The following is a 17,316-nucleotide window of genomic DNA, read 5'->3' on the forward strand; positions in this document are numbered from 1 at the left end:
TAAAAAAGGCAGTTTCTACGGTTGCACAGACTTCATTCTTAGTTTTATACACACTTTTTTTTTTTTTCAGAGATTTTAGTGAGTTTCAGATGCCTCTCCTCTCCACTTAGAATGCTTTATAAAACAGGCCATACTGTCCTATGGCCTCGGTTAACAAAACGCAGGACTTGTTCTAGCAAACAGCACGGAATAGGCTGTTAGCAATCTGTTTGGAGGAGTTGTTACCTCCCACTCTCCTATTTCTACAAGCTAGCTCTAGAACCCTTCATAAGATAACATTCTGATGCCAACTATAGATCAAGGACTCTCTATTTTCTCTCTGGGCCCACTTAAGTCTGGGCTTAAAACCCAGAGCCAATTTGGGGCATGCAGAGGAGGGTGCCCTGATGTGTCCCAGACTAACTCTTCTCACTGAATTGGGAGTGTGATGCCTGCTGGCTAATCGATGCAATTTTGACATTTGCTGTCATGTTGTTTGCTTGTCAGATAGTCTAACAAAGTTCAATAGCTTCCGCTCGCAAATCTAAGAGGATAAAATTCTGATTTAAAGTTGGGTGTGAAAACACAAAAAATATAACGTAAATGAAGTTGGGTGTGAAAATCCAGTATTCTCCTAACACTAACACATACATAATTCATAAACTTTAGAAAACAGATCTTGGAAAGCAGACCTGAAATTCTATGAAACTTCATCTTGTAAAGATTTTGGTTTAAGTAATTCTAATAATTTCAAAGTTTTGCTTCCAATGGAATAATTTTCTAACCTATTTGGAGATTTTGTAAGTACACATATGTGGTTATATGTACTTGGAATATGACTAAAAACATTAAGAAAATCCCCCAAAAAAACTCTTACAATTAAGCCTAGATCACATATCTCTGAAATAAAAGTTTATTAAGTTTATGTTAAGTTGAAATGTAAGTTATACATCAAATATCATTTTCTAACATCAAAATCCCAGCTTATTGCATACAAATTGGACTATTGGATGTTAAACACTGTTTCTTTTTCTTTAAACAGCAACAAGAGAAGGTATTAGTAATGATGAATTATCCTGGTTGTTTTGACTTGGATCCAATCAAAATATCTATTACATCTCCCTGAAAAGAAAAAGCCAAACAATTACAATGCAATAAAATATAAATTAAGAGGTAAAGGAGTCTTTAAAATGCTATTTGAAATTTATAAGTTAGTGATACATATAAAGAGCATCCAATAAGATCGTAAAAAGGAAACAAACCAAGGTAAGTTTAAATAGTAACGGTTACTTCCTAGTATAAACCTACTTTTTCCAATGGAGGACTCTTTTAAAGAAGTTTGATAAACAATAAGGATTCAGTTAAGTGACAATTTTGGCAGCTCCTGTGTAGCCTTAATATGTAAACCTCAGTTTTCTCATCTGTAAAATAGCTTGTGATCTTAATGATATCTTAAACTCTTTCCTGACCTATAGTGCTTGATTTAGAGACAGCTGAAGACCTGCATTCCAATGTGGATTTTGTATTTAATTTAATAACAACAATCTTACACTAAAGGGGTAAAATAATAATCTGTAAGAGGATGAAACCAAAGATGGTAGGTTTTTTTTAAGTTTTTTTTTTTTTAACGTTTATTTCTTCTTGAGATGGAGAGAGACAGAGCATGAACGGGGGAGGGTCAGAGAGAGGGAGACACAGAATCTGAAATAGGCTCCAGGCTCCGAGCTGTCAGCACAGAGCCCGACGTGGGGCTCGAACTCACGGACCGCGAGATCATGACCTGAGCCGAAGTCGGCCGCCCAACCGACTGAGCCACCCAGGCGCCCCGGTAGGTGAGTTTTTAAGAAAGATACTGTGAATTAAATTCTACACATAAAACTAATATTACACTCTATGTTAACCACCTGGAATTTAAATAAAAACTTGAAACAATAGGGGCGCTGGGTGGCTCAGTTGGTTAAGCATCTGACTCTTGATGTTGACTCAGGTCATGATCTCATAGTTCCTGAGTTCGAGGCCCACACTGGGCTCTGAGCTGATGGCATGGAGCCTGCTTGGGATTCTGTCTCTCCCTGTCTCTCTGCCCCTTACCTGCTTCTCTCAAAATAAGTAAATTAACTTAAGAAAAATAAAGTCGTGTAATTCCTTCAGATTAGGTGAAAATAATATTTAAAAACAACTTGAAAAAACAAATAATATAATATAATATAATATAATATAATATAATATAATACAAAGATATTGTGAAAAGTTGGGGGTTGGAAGCAGAAGACCAGAATTTTCTCACCTTTCACAGTAAAGGGATCTTAAAAAAGTCACTAATATCTGGGAATCTTAGTTTCCTTGAATGGACAATAGAAATATCAACAACCACTTCTAAAAATTATTTCAAGAGTTGAATGAACTAATGTATATAAAAGAGTTTTACAAAACTCTAAATAGTTATAAACACCTTAGATCATATTACATAAGTCAGTCCTGTCTTTTAGCCTATACTAAGGATGACATTCCCCATTCTTCAGGTCCTGACACAAAATCAGTTGCCAAGCTGCTTCTCAAATCCGTCTCTTTCTACTTCAGTCTTTCACTTGGGCTAACACAGCAGATAACTACTCTAATTTATTCACTGTTAAATTCTTAGCACCCAAAACAGACCCTGTCACATAGTCCATACTCAGTAGATGTTTGTTGAATGAATGAAGAGTCTATATGTAAATACCCAAAGTACAGAGAAAGAGATGGCAAACATTTATATACTGAAACATAAGAATAGAAATAGTATCCAGGAGTGATTCTCCATAGGCTGCCTCCAGAAAAAAAAAAAAGTCACTTTGTGCAATGTCCCACTGGAATTAGCTTCTGCCAAGTACTTAAACTATAATTCTGTTCGACACAAGACTGAGGCCCCCAGCAACCAACCACATCACACCAGGAGAGGAGGTGGTGCTTCAACAAACAATAATGCTAAGGTGGTGGTAAGTCCCGTTGGCAGCTAGCTACATCACAAAGTTACCATTGCAAAGCTTGGACCCTATACCCTTGTTCACACCAGGCATCAGGCTGATATTACCCTAAACCACATACCCTGGTTGGTAGGACAGGGCAGGAGCCAATGTCCTACCGTGTCATATCACAATAATATTCTGGTCCTTGGACACATCAGCGGGCTGCCAGAGTTTCAGAAATTATTTAACTTAAAACATGCACAGCCCTAGGATCAAAGTTCTTCTCTTGCTGTGTAAGGCCACAGTGGGTGCTGAACAATGTGGAGGTGAGCGGGAGTCATGGTCCTATACGTATACCATGGTCCTTGGAATATCTCCATGGGTTTTCTCCAATGGGCCCTGCTCCAGCACACTTGGTGCAAGTGTTATCTGGTACTTTGCCTTTGTAAAACACGTATCCCTGTTGAAGTCCCCTGTGTACCTATCCCTAATTCTTCTATTCCTGCATCCTTCACTTCTCAGAGGCAGTCTTTATTATAAATTTGGTATACACCTTTCCTATAGAATGAAAACATAAGCCTTCCAAAATTTTAATTCACTCTTGGTTAAAATTAATGGAGAAATTATAGGACATAATGTTACTTGATAAGATATCTTAATAGGAAATAATGGTTTGACATTAATTACTTTGAGACTTCAAGTTACTATGTCATTATAATTCTCTGAAAAGTTCAGGAAGAGGTGTATCAGGAAAGCTTGAGTTTGTCTGTAAGTAACATAAAATCTGATTAATAGGTTTTTCTTGAATCTCCTAGAAGAATAACACTGAAGTTTTAAAATATCATGACCAAAAGTATGAAAGACATATTTGTATTAGAAAACTGTATTTATTTATTAATGTATGGAATATATTTCTTACAAGAAAATTTTGCTCACCAGCACTGAAATCAACACACACACACACACACACACACACACAAATGTTTGTCAAAAATGTTCAGACTCTCAACTTGGCCTTCTGCTTGCAAAGCATACTGCTCAAAATAAAAGATGTCTCTAATGTGTGTGTGTGTGTGTGTGTGTGTGTGTGTGTGTGTGTGTACACCACATCTTCTTTATCCATTCATCAGTCAATGGACATTTGGGCTGTTTCTATAATTGGGCTATTGTAGATAATGCTGCTATAAACATTGGGGTGCACGTATCCCTTCAAATTTTTGTTTTCTTTGGGTAAATACCTAGTAGTGCAATTGTTGGATCGTAGGGTTCATTTCTGAGTGAACCTCCATACAGTTTTCCAGAGTGGCTGCACAAGTTTGCATAAAAAAGAAGCAAATCTTGCCATTTGTAACAATATGGATAGAGCTAGAGAGGATTATGCTAAGTGAAATAAGTCAGTCAGAGAAAAACAAATACCATACGATTTCACTCATATGTGGAATTTAAGAAACAAAACAAACAAGCACAGAGGAAAATAAGAGAGAGGCAAACCAAGAAACAGACTCTTAATTATGAAGAACAAACTGATGGTTACCAGAGGGGAGATGAGTGGGGATGGGTTAAATAGGCGATGGGGATTAAGGAGCGAACTTGTGATGAGCACCAGGTGTTGTAGGGATGTGCTGAATCACTAAATTCTACACCTGAAACTAATATTACAGTGTATTTAACTAACTGGAATTTAAATTAAAAACCTGAAAAGGAAAAAGATGTCTCTCATCAATTCAAATCAAACACCAAAATGAAATCTTTTTCTTCTATATTCCAATCTATATTCCATACTTTTACTAACTATAAATACATCCACTAAGAACACAGCTTTTATACTTGTGTTTAAATAATCTTACATAAATCATAACATACTGTACTTATCTTTCTCCAGTTTACTTTTATCACTCAACACATTTTTAAAGATTTATTCAAAATTTGTCATATTGAGACTTTTAAATACATATTATTTAAACTTCTGTATTACAGTGACTCATGTGAATGTGCCATATTTTATTTATCCAGTGTTTCACTGATGATCATTTAGGTTGTCTCCAATTTATCACTATAGAAACAAGGCTGTTATGAACATGTCTTTCAGACCACTACTAACAAATTAAACAAAACCCTGGGAGATATATAGAATCCAAACATAACATTTAAGCATCTATAAAGACTGTAATCTTACCAGATAGGAAAAGTATAGTAACTTAGAGTTAATGACACAGTAAATAAATAACTTGAAATCAATAAAGTGATGCAGCAGCACATTCAGGGTTGCAGACATCCATGAGAAGATAGAGGACATGGGTAATAGGTAAGTAGACTTCAGGAGACATGGGCTCTGAGACCATTCCATATGGAGGGCATGGACAAATCAACCATAAAGCAGGGCTCAGCCTGGCACCAAAGTAGTTAGAAACATCTCCTTAAATGTCCATAGTCAATATGCATGTCAGCCAGTTGAGAAAATCATCTCTAAAACTACTTGGGATGCTTTATTTCTTTCTTTATTGGAAAACCTATTTTTACCCTGAGAAGAATAATAATTGTGTATAGAAATAATGCAGCAAATCAAACCGGTAATTTTAATATTTTTGTATTAAGGAACTTGTATATATTTGGTATTTTAAATATTCATTCTATGTAAGAGTATTCGCTATTATTAGATTGTCTAGCAAATAAATTTGTGATTCTAACTTAAATGTGTAATTGGGTAATTGATTTAGACTTGTAATCATAGATTGAAATACTATTCATTTATAAAAAGCATTGGAACATTTAAGAAAATTTAAGATTCATCATATTCAACATTTAAAATTTATTAAATTAATAAGAATTCCTTAAGTATCAGATTTGTTTGTCCATAAGATGACTGGAGTACTTAAAACACTATGTTAAATTTATAAAGTAAATTTAGAGGATTTAAAGAAATTTGTTACAAAAGCTTATTGAAAGTGTGTATTAAAATTTGCTAGGCTTGAAACCAATTTGACAATAAATTTCATATTAAAAAATCTGCTAGACATAAACAGAATAATAAAATGTATTATCTAAATGTAAGAACTTCAGGAAAACTTCAGGTAAACTAAGATTTTTAAAAAACTTTACAGCACATTTGAATGTGAATATTTTAAGCAAAAGTTGACTGAATAATCATCTCCACGTACAAAAGAAACATTAAAGGCAAAGGAAAAAAGGAAGAAAGAACTCACATTGATACCTTATACGTGTGTCCAAATAAACATGTGCAAGACATTCTCTATGGTATCACTGCCTTGTATGGTATTTGAATTCTAAGTTTTACCGAATCTCTCTCCAAAGAGGCTATGCTAGGGGCACCTGGGTGGCTCAGTCAGTTAAGTGTCCAACTTTGGCTCAGGTCATGATCTTGCAGTTCCTGAGTTTGAGCCCTGCATCGGGCTTTGTGCTGACAGCTCAGAGCCTGCAGCCTGCTTCAGATTCTGTGTCTTCCTCTCTCTGTCTCCCACCTCTCGCACTCTGTGTCTCTCTCTCAAAAAAAAGTTAATAAAATAAAACATTAAAAAAAAGAGGCTATGCTAATTCATATTCCCATGACCCTTGCATAAGAGCTCCTATTTCCCTACAACTTTGCTAATACTTAATACTGGCTAATATTTTCATTTTTGTAAATCTAATCAATTTGAACTGATATCTTGTATAATTTCAATTGCATATTTCTCCATTTCTAGAGAGAATTAATATTCCAGTTTTTCTCCTACGATTTAGTATTTTATACATTTGCCCATTCAAAACACTGAATTGCTCTTATTGTTTAATAGGGGTTATTTATACATACTGGACATTATGTCTTTTATAATCTTAAAAATTTCTTCTTCTAATCTGTTTCTTTTAACTTAGCATATGGAATCCTGAACAAAAAAATGTTAATTTTGACATAATAGTCATAGAAAAAATGTTTGAGGTTTATTGAGAACTTACTGTGTCCCAGTACCAGTTCTAACCACTTTGTACCTATTAACTATTTTAATGTTTCTAACAACCTTTGATTCTGGTACCAAAATTATACCCAGATAAGGAAACAGGAAAAACATGAAAAAAATTAGGAGATTTTTTTTGGTCTTTTTAAAATCTGTCTTTGTCTTTAGATCATTAAGACATTATCCTACATTTTCTTCTAGTGGTTTGTTTTATTTTTCAGTCTTTAATTCATTTGGAGTTCACCATTGTACAAAATGTGAGATAGGGAATGGCTTTCTATTTTCTAGAAAATAAGGATCAAATTCCGGATCATGGCAAATGACCCAACAGGCCCTTTTGCCACTTTTCTCTCAAGCAATCTCTTTACCAGTCAAAAAAGTCTACTCACCATTTCCTCAAAATGTCATGGAGCTTTCTAATTCTGTATCTTTGCTCAGGCCTTTCCCTCACTCTGAAATAACAGCTCTACTCGCTTATCTGCAAGGAAAATTTCCATTTTTTTTAAGTTTATTTATTTATTTTGAGAGAGAGACGGCGAGCAGGGGAGGGCCAGACAGAGAAGGAAAGAGAGAATTTCAAGCAGGTTCCATGCTGTCAACACAGATCCTGATGCAGGGCTGGATCTCACGAGATCATCACCTGAACCGAAACCATGAGTCAGTCAGTTAACCAACTGAGCTACCCAGGTGCCCCTGCAAAGAAAATTTCTAATCTTTCAAAACACAGTTAAAATTTAATCTCCTGTGTAAAAGTCTTCCCCAAAGTATTCACCTATGTTTTCCTTTCTTTCTTCCCATTCTCCTTTCAAAAGTCAATTTTCCTACTCTGTGCTTCTATAGGAGTTTCTTTGTTATTTTGGTCTTTATGACTTGATTATATTTGTGTGCATATATTGTTCCTTTCTTAGAAACCATGTGTCTTTTGTGTCTAAGTGTGTTTGTTCATTTTTCAATATTTGCTTAGTACCTATCATGTGCTAGCCCGGTGCTAGTACTTAAATAGACAAGTTTCCAAGTAGCTCAAACTACTAAGAAAGACATGTATACAAAATATTATAGTTTATATTGATGAATTATTGTCATCTTTAACAGGTACTATAGACATATGTGATAAAAAGAATCAACATGCTAACGCTCATGTTTCTTTGCTACCACCAACCCAATACACACCAACAAAGATTTTAAATAATGCAACTCCCTCTCCCCACTGCCCCAATTTAGAATTTGTGGATGAGTTCTTAGAGCTTTTGTGGGATGGAACTGATGGAATTACAGGGATAGAAAGCAATGGATTTAGGCCTTGATGCTACATTTAGGATTTGAGGGATAAGTAAAGAAGAAAAAGATTACTATTAACTATATATTTTGATCCATTTTAATGTTTTTGAAAGACTTGAATAAAAAATAGAATTCTCTAGTTCCTTCTGGCTGTTGAGCTGTATATCATAAACAAGTGTGGGCATAAACATCTCACTACCCTAAAAGGTATTATATACTCAGTGAATATGAGAGAAATTAAAAATATTAAAACGTTTACATCATGAAAAAATAAGCCATTAATATTGCACTTCTCAGAACAGACTAAAATTATGATGTAAGGAAACATGCATTTTAGAAAAAGAAACTTTATGTTTTTACGAACAAAAGAGACAAAATTCACTATTTACATGTGGCTTTTGTCCTACCTGTGGAGACAGGCAATTAACAAAATAAATCAATAAAGAATATGGTATATTCAAAGATAAGTATTACGAAAAATAAGTCATGGAAAAGTACGAGATAAGTGTAGGTGAGAGTAGAGATTCAATTTTAAATAAGGTATCCAGGAAGATTTCACGCAGATAGTGACTGATATTTGAGCAAAAACTTGAAGTACCGAGAAGATCAAACTCTGGATGTTAGATAGGAGAAATGACAAGTACAAAGTCCTAAGCAAGCATCTATCTGTCTGTCTGTCTATCTATCTATCTATCTATCTATCTATCTATCTATCTATCTATCTAACATTTACAGTCTATATAGTTGGGATAAAACTCCACTTGCTACAGTATGTGACCCAAATATAATCAACACTGCTGACTTTCCTGGCCACATTTCCATCTGGTTTCATATTTAGATTATTTTCTTTTTCTTTCTTTTTCTTTTCTTATCCCATTACAAATTATGCTATAATTAATTTATTTGATTGCCTTTATGATATTTCTATAGAATAGAATTCCAGAAGCATGACAGTCTTGGTTCAGATTGCCAAATTGCTTCCAAAGAAGTTATACCAAATTCTATTCCAACATTTTTCTGTATAAGAGAAAAACTGTCTTATCAAATGTTTGCTAGTACTGAGTACACCTATTAAATATAAAAAAAAAAACTTTGTTAATTTCGTATATGAGAATGTGATCACATTTTAATTTAAGGTAATACATTTTAATTTCTTCATTTATAAATGAGGTTTAATTTTAAAATATATTTACTAGTCGTTTTTTTGTGAATGAACTGTTCCTGACCATTACCCAGTCTTCTATTGTAGTCTTAGTGTTTTTGCCTTATTTTTTTGATTTTTATTTATTTTTTTAATGTTTTATTTATTTTTGAGAGACAGAAACAGAGAAGGCACGAGCGGGGAAGGGGCAGAGAGGGAGAGGTGGAGACACAGAATCTGAAGCAGGCTCCAGGCTCTGAGCTGTCAGAGATCATGACCTGAGCTGAAGTCGGATGCTCAACCAATTAAGCCACCCAGGCGCCCCTTTATTTTTATTTTTTTAATGAGAGACACAGAGGCATGAGCAGGGGAGGTGCAGAGAGAGGGAGACACAGAATCCCAAGCAGGCTCCAGGTTTGGAGCTGTACAGCACAGAGCGTGACGCGGGGCTTGAACTCACAGTCTGCAAGTCATGACCTGAGCTGAAGTCAAACGCTTAACTGACTGAGCCACCCAGGTGCCCCAAGTGTTTTTTCCTTATTGATTCATGCATATTTTAATATTTTAACTTGTTTATCATATTCATGGTAATATATACCAGATTACTCCATAAAATAATATTTAAACATTAAAAATAAAAAATTGAAAAGCTACCTTAAAAATAATAGGTAGTGATAATAATAATCTAGTGATACTGATTGCTTGTCAAAGTTTTACAACAAAGTTTTCATATTTTTTTCTTTTTTCTTTAATTTTCTTCCCTTTTTTAAAAATTTAAATCCAAGCTAGTTAACATATAGTGTAATAATGATTTCAGGAGTAGAATTTAGTGATTCATCACTTACATATAACACCTAGTGCTCATCCCAACAAGTTCCCTCCTTAATGCCCATAACCCATTTAGCCCACCCCCATCTAGCAACCCTCAGTTTGTTCTCTGTATTTAAAAGTCTCTTATTGTTTGCTTCCCTCTCTTTTATTTTTCCTTCCTTTTCCCTATGTTTATCTGTTTTGTTTCTTAAATTCTACATATGAGTGATATCATATGATATTTGTCTTTCTCTGACTTCTTTTACTTAGCATAATACACTCTAATTCTATCCACATTGTTGCAAATGGCAAGATTTCGTTCTTTTTTCATCTCTAATATTCCAGTGTGTGTGTGTGTGTGTGTGTGTGTGTGTGTGTGTGTGCATACCACATCTTTTTTATTCATTCATCAGTCAATGCACATTTGGATTCTTTCCATAATTTGGTTATTATTGATAGTGCTGCTATAAACATTGGGGTGCATGTGTCCCTTCAAATCAATATTTTGGTATCCTTTGGATAAATACCTAGTAGTTCAATTTCTGGGTCGTAGGTTAGTTTTATTTTTAATTTTTTGAGGAACCAACATACTGTTTTCCAGAGTGCACCAGTTTGCATTCCCACCAGCAGTGCAAATGTTTTCCCTTTTCTCCACATCCTCGTCAACATCTGTTGTTTCCTGAGTTGTTAATTTTAGCCATTCTGACAGGTGTGAGGTGGTATCTCATTGTGGTTTTGATTTACATTTCCCTGATGATGAGTGATGTTGAGGATCTTTTCATGTGTCTGTTAGCCATCTGGATGTCTTCTTTGGAGAAGTGTCTGTTCATGTCTTCTGCCCATTTCTTCACTGGATTATTTGTTTTGTGGGTGTTGAGTTTGATAAGTTCTTTATAGATTTTGGATACTAACCCTTTAACCAATATGTCATATGCAAATATCTTCTCCCTTTCCATCAGTTGCCTTTTAGTTTTGAATATCAGAGTAAGGGAATAGGATAACACTACAGAAACAAAAACAAATGCCTGTTTTGGGAACATTGGATAATATCTAAAATATTATAATTTCTTGTAAAAGTCTTTGAATATTTGCAGTAAACTTCTTCAGCTATATTCAACAATTATTAAATCCCAATAGTATATTAAGCACAATTTTAAGTTATTCCATATAACATTTACAATTATTATGCTACAACATTATTGTGTTCATATTACAGAGAAAAAACATGAGGCTCAAAGAAAATAAGCCTAGTAGATACCATGCTAGTAGGTAACAACTCCTGGGATTTATGTTCTTTCCATTGCACCACACTTAAGATATCTAAGAAACGCAAATTCCTTGTATGACACAAAATTATAACTAAAATTATTAAATGACATAAAATTTTGGTTTTTGAGTCTTACCCGGCCAGAATCCAAAGCAGCAGGCATATTTCTCAGTTCATACACACCAACCTGTCCATCACTGTCACCCACCAGAAGGCAATCTGTTTGTTTGGCAAAGAGGACAGTTGTGAACTTGATTCCGGGGTTAGCAACATGCACAATCAGAGGATCCAAACTGTAATAAAATATTTTATTTGTAAATGTATTTGTTGTTAATATATTCTTATATACAGATTAAGAAAAGTCTGAGATATTTTTTTGTGATTTCATGTGACAAAAACAAAACAAAAATAAACTTAAGTAAATTTCCAAAGTCAAAATAACTGTTTCTCTACTCCTTATTCAGTCAAAACTTTCACTTCTTTAGTGAACAAATTTCGACTAAATAAATTCAAGCAAGTCACAATTAAGATGTGAACTCATGGGGCGCCTGAATGGCTCAGTCAGTTGAGCATCCGACTCTTGCTTTTGGCTCAGGTCATGGTCTCATGGTTGTGGGATCAAGCCCTGTGTCAGGCTGCATGCTGAGCGTGGAGCCTGCTTAAGATTGTCTCTCTCTCCATCTCTCCCCTGTTCATGCTCTCTCTCTCTCTCCAAAATAAATAAATAAGCTTAAAAAAAAAAAGATGCGAACTCATAAATTTAAACTCCTGTGCTGGTTAACTTTATGTAGTTACTTGGCTAGGCTATGGTACTCAGTTGTTTACAAGGTCAAACACCAGTCTACACTTTGCTGTGAAGGTATTTTGTTTAGTTGTGATAAACATGTAGGTGAGTAGAATCTGAATAAAGCACATTATGCTCCATAATGTAGGCAGACCTTATCCAATGTGTTGAAGACCTTAAGAGAAAAGACTGAGTTCCCCAAAGTAGAATAATATTCTGCTTCCAGACTGCCTTCAGACTCAAGATTGCAAGATGGACTGAGGGAATTGCAAGATGGAATTTCCTGATGGAAATTCTAGCCCGCCAGCCTATAGTTCAGACTTGGCACTTGCCAGGCCCCACAATCATGTGAGCCAATTGCTTAAAGTAAATCTCTTTCTCTCTTTTTATTGCTACTGTTTCTCTGGAGAACCCTGAGTAATACAACTTCTTAAGTAATAAATGTCTTTTAATAGAAGGATATTTTGACCCAAATGAACCTCTGGAATATAAAAGAATATTTTGAAAAAAACTTTTTAAATTCCCTGTCATCCAAAGCAATCCACTGATACCCTTAAAAAACAACAGAACCAGGGGCACCTGGGTGGCTCAGTGGGTTAAGTGTCCAACTTTGGGTCAGGTCATGGTTTTGCTGTTCGTGGGTTTGAGACCTGCGCTGACAACTCAGAGCCTGCTTCAGATTCTGTCTCTCTCTCTCTGTCCTTTCCCCACTTGTGCTCTGTCTCTCTCTCTCAAAAATAAACAAATAAACTAAAACAAAAAACAAAAAAAAAAAAAAACAAAGGCAGCAACTTGCATACTTCTTAAGAAATGTCCTTGGGGTGCCTGGGTGGCTCAGTCGGTTGAGTGTCCGACTTCAGCTCAGGTTATGATCTCACCATCTGTGAGTTCAAGCCCCACATTGGGCTCTGTGCTGACAGCTCAGAACCTGGAGTCTGCTTCTGATTCTGTCTCCCTCTCTCTCTCTCTGCCCCTCCCCCAATCGTGTGTGTGTGCGTGCACGCTCTCTCTCTCTCTCTCAAAAACTAAATAAACACACACACAAAAAAGAAATGTCCTGAGATCTACAGTTTTACCAAAAAAAAAAAAAAATAATAATTAAAATCAGAGGTGGGATGAGTGATCGTTTTACCAAAAAATTAAAATCAGGGGTGGGATGAGTTAAGTAGTCATTTTATACATTAGTCATCTCATACTCAAAAATAAATTGCTTTGTGATATAATCCTTGGTTTCGGATTCAAACTATTTTATAGTATAAGCCATGACAAAATTTTAGAGCTACTATATGATTAAGTTCTAGGATAAAAAAATTGTCATTAAGAATAAACCCGTTGAGGGGAACCTGGGTGGCTCAGTTGGTTAAGTATCTGACAGGTCATGATTGCAAGGTTTGTGAGGTCAAGCCCCACATCAGGCTCTGTGCTGATGGCGTGGAGCATGCTTGGATTCTCGTTCTCCCTTTCTCCACTCCTCCTCTGCTTACACACACTCCCTCTCTCAAAATAAATAAGTTTTTTTTAAAAAAAGAATAAACCCATTGAATCTTATATCACTTATTTTAAGCAAAAATATATTGCCCTGATGCTTCTGCTAATAACTAACATAAAAATCTACAATATTTTCCAACTGAGGAAATAGAATCATTAAACACTTTATTCCTGCATTGTATGAATTTCCATTTTAAAAAGAAAACATGGGTCTAGGTGACCCTCTAATAACTTTGGTGTCACACCTTAAATTAAAATTTTTAATTAAATGAATGGCCATTTGAATATATTTTAAAACAAGGTAAGAGAATAAGTATTATAAAAAATAATTATTTTGTTCCCTTTCTTTGTCTTATTGCAAACAATCTTTAGTTAAACACAGTTGCCTCTCTGCATTCTTCTAAAACAAGGCAATGAAAAAGAATTCAAGGCAGCTATGATATCGTATATCTTCCTGTAAAAGTTTGATATGAGTAAGGTAACCTATTTTCATTTAAATATTTTTAAAACTACATACCGCATAAGTAATTAAAATGAATATAGCATCCTAGCCTATATCTTTTATTCATAAAGGACTCTCACAGTGTAAATTATTACTTGTTTTAAAGTAACCACAATTCTCTCTAACCAATACCAAAACTATCAGGTATCATTTTGTTTGAACTGCTTCTATGAGAAATATCACCAGGAAAAACATTAACACTTACGTGCTGATGTGAAGGTGCCAAATCTCTACTCTGCTCTCATTCGCGGCTGCAAATACATAGGCTGATTTTGGAGACCAGGCAACATCATAAACAACATAAGTAGTTGGATAAAAACTCAAAAATGGCTTGGGATTCTCCTGTTGCCATATAATAACACCCCAATCTGCAGAACAGCTTAAGAACACATCATGACAAAATGGATTCCATGCTATTTTATACACTGGACCCTAGAATTAGAAAAACAAATTAAAATACATAGGTAAGTAATAGTTAACATCTCATACTTTAAACTTGACCAACAAATTAAAAATGCTAAGATTTCTAGAAGATTTAGGTACCATGCATTGTTGTGTATTATTTTAGCTCAGAGTAAGGTCATAAATTGAATCTTCCCTAAATAATGCCATACAGAAACATAAAAATATAGTTGTTACAATACTAACTAAATATTAATACATATTATACTTATTTACTTTAAAAAGTATAAGGATTACTTTAAAAAACAGAAATAAGGGAGAAAATGAAGAAAATATAAATGGAACAAAAGATACAGAAAATAAGTACATGCCAGAGACAATTTTACTTTGGAATCAGCATGTTATCATAAGCAAAGTCTTTCAGAAACGAATAAAAATTGTGACTTCCATAACTTGCAAGAAAAAAATCAAGAACACCTGGAAGCCAAACAAAATGTCCCACACGTTATTGATGATTTCCATACAAGACAGTACTTAATTCAATTCGTACTAGTAACTCTGAAGTTGTAAATTTAGGGCATGTGAAAAGTAGTGTGTATAAAAATACTATTTTTTTCAGAAATATTAAAAGATAAATTTTCCATACCTACTATAATTAAACTAACCTTATGTCCTCTGTAGGTTTCTAGGTATTGTTCATTATACGAACAAGAACATTTGTGAATATGACCCTCTTCAGTGCCAGCCAAATAGATATTTGTATCCTACAACATAAAAATTAAAATGTATTGGCTTGTGATATATTAGTGAAGGTGCTAAATAGAGAATCAGATCCTTCGGGGCACCTGGGTGACTCAGTTGGTTAAGGGTGCAACTTTGGTTCGGGTCATGATCTCACAGTTCATAAGTTCGAGCCCCGCATTGGGCTTTCTGCTGTCAGTGCAGAGCCTGCTTCAGATCCTCTGTCTCCCTCTCTTTCTGTCCCTCCCCTACTCTCTCTCTCTCTCTCAAAAATAAATTAAGTTAAAAAAATAAAGAAAACCAGATCTCTCAAGATCTATTAAAATGAATTCAAGAACCAAAACTAGAAAAACTATCTTGATAATAGTTGTCTGTTGTCTTTTACTTTCTATCATCGTTTTATAATATTTCTGTATATAATGCTGAAGAAATGATTTTTTGCTGGATATGAAAGATTGAACTAAATGGAGTCTTAAGCATTTGTAACTCCATATGTAGGTACTAAATAGAGATTTTAAGTGTATTTCCTACTGTGAAGTCATAGTCTAAAGGTCTGAAAGTCAGGCTCTATGTCCTGGGTATGTGGAGTCAGTATCATCTTGGAGCATTTTAGAGATGTCAACTCTCAGATCCCACCCCAGACCTACTGAATCAGAATCTGCATTTTAACAAGATCCCTAAATAATGTGTATGTACATTAAAATTTGAGACACACTGTTCTAGCATGTACCACTACTTAAGAATGCAACTACAAAATCATGGAACATAGCAGTTTAAACAACACAATAAAGTATAATTTTTCCCCAAACTAGCATAACCAATTTATATTCAGCAGTATATGGAAGTTCCCTTTGATCCATATTCTCTTCAATGGTTGGTTACATTAGAAATCTTAAGTTTTGCCATTGTATTAGGTATAAAATTATACCTAATGGTATATGAATTTATATGAATATGAATTCATTTATATGAATATTAACAAGGTTGAGCACATTTTATGTTTACTGGCCATTTGTATTTCCTCTTCTGTTCATGTCTCTTAACTATTTTACTCATAATATTTTCATATTGATTTATATAAAAGTTCTTTATATATCCTATTATATATGCTTTGTCTATTACATATGTTGCAAATATCTTCTCCAAGTGTATGGCTTACCTTTTACTTTTTTAGTGTCTTTTGATAAACAGAAGTTCTCATTTTGATGTAGTTAGTATTATAACTTTTTTATATACTTAGCATTTTTTTGTGCTTTAAGAAATTTTTCCTATTTTGAGGTAATAGCAAAGTTTTCCTATATTTTCTTCTAAAAGTTCTTTGTTTATGAAGGGGTAGGTATCTAATTCCATTTATATATGAACAGTGATTATCCCAACACCATTTATAAGTTGTTTATCTTTCTGTAGAGATCTTCAAGGTCACTGTCTAGAGTTATTCTTGTCAGTATATAAACTCTGAGATTTCCACGCAACAGATTTATTGGGAAGTTCTCTCAGGAATAATTTCTTTGAAAGAAACAATAATGGGCAGAGATTTAAGTTGACTATGATGCAGTTGCAACAGAAGGCTCAGCCCAACCTCCAAAAAGCTCTGGAGTTGAGATAGCCCTTTAGAGTCCGGCCTCCAAGCAAGGAGACCAGACATGTTATACCACCACCCCACCATCACCAATAAACTAGTGAAGCAAAATGACAGACTCAAACCAAACCATATCAAAATAAAACTAAATGTAAATGGTCTAAATATCACAATTAAAAGGCAGAAATTATAAGATGGATAAAAAAGCAAGACCCAACTATATGCTACCAACAAGAAATGTACTTTAAATACAGAGATACAAGTAGGTTAAATGTAAAAGGATGGAAAATGATTTAATAAACACAACAAACAAACATGGCTGGGGAAGAGAGAGAAAAACCAAGAAACAGACTCGTAACTATAGAGAACAAACTGATGGTTTCCAGAGAAGAGATGGGTAGGGGGATGGGTTAAATAGGTGATGGCTATTAAGGAGGGCACTTGTAATTA

The 17,316-nt window shown here is 34.5% G+C and overlaps 1 protein-coding gene across 1 annotated transcript in view; it reads right to left on the reverse strand.

Annotated features, from left to right (window-relative positions):
* Positions 1-869: 869 nt before the first annotated feature.
* The window catches only part of DNAI4 (dynein axonemal intermediate chain 4), an 87,870-nt gene continuing 71,423 nt past the window's right edge, over positions 870-17,316 (reverse strand). The window contains 4 exon segments of the mRNA XM_045477767.1: positions 870-1,101; positions 11,507-11,663; positions 14,350-14,576; positions 15,212-15,310. Coding sequence (XP_045333723.1) covers positions 1,051-1,101; positions 11,507-11,663; positions 14,350-14,576; positions 15,212-15,310 — 534 coding nt within the window. The 3' untranslated portion in view covers positions 870-1,050.

The sequence above is a fragment of the Leopardus geoffroyi genome, chromosome C1 (assembly GCF_018350155.1).
Source record: "Leopardus geoffroyi isolate Oge1 chromosome C1, O.geoffroyi_Oge1_pat1.0, whole genome shotgun sequence".
Lineage (NCBI taxonomy): Eukaryota > Metazoa > Chordata > Mammalia > Carnivora > Felidae > Leopardus > Leopardus geoffroyi.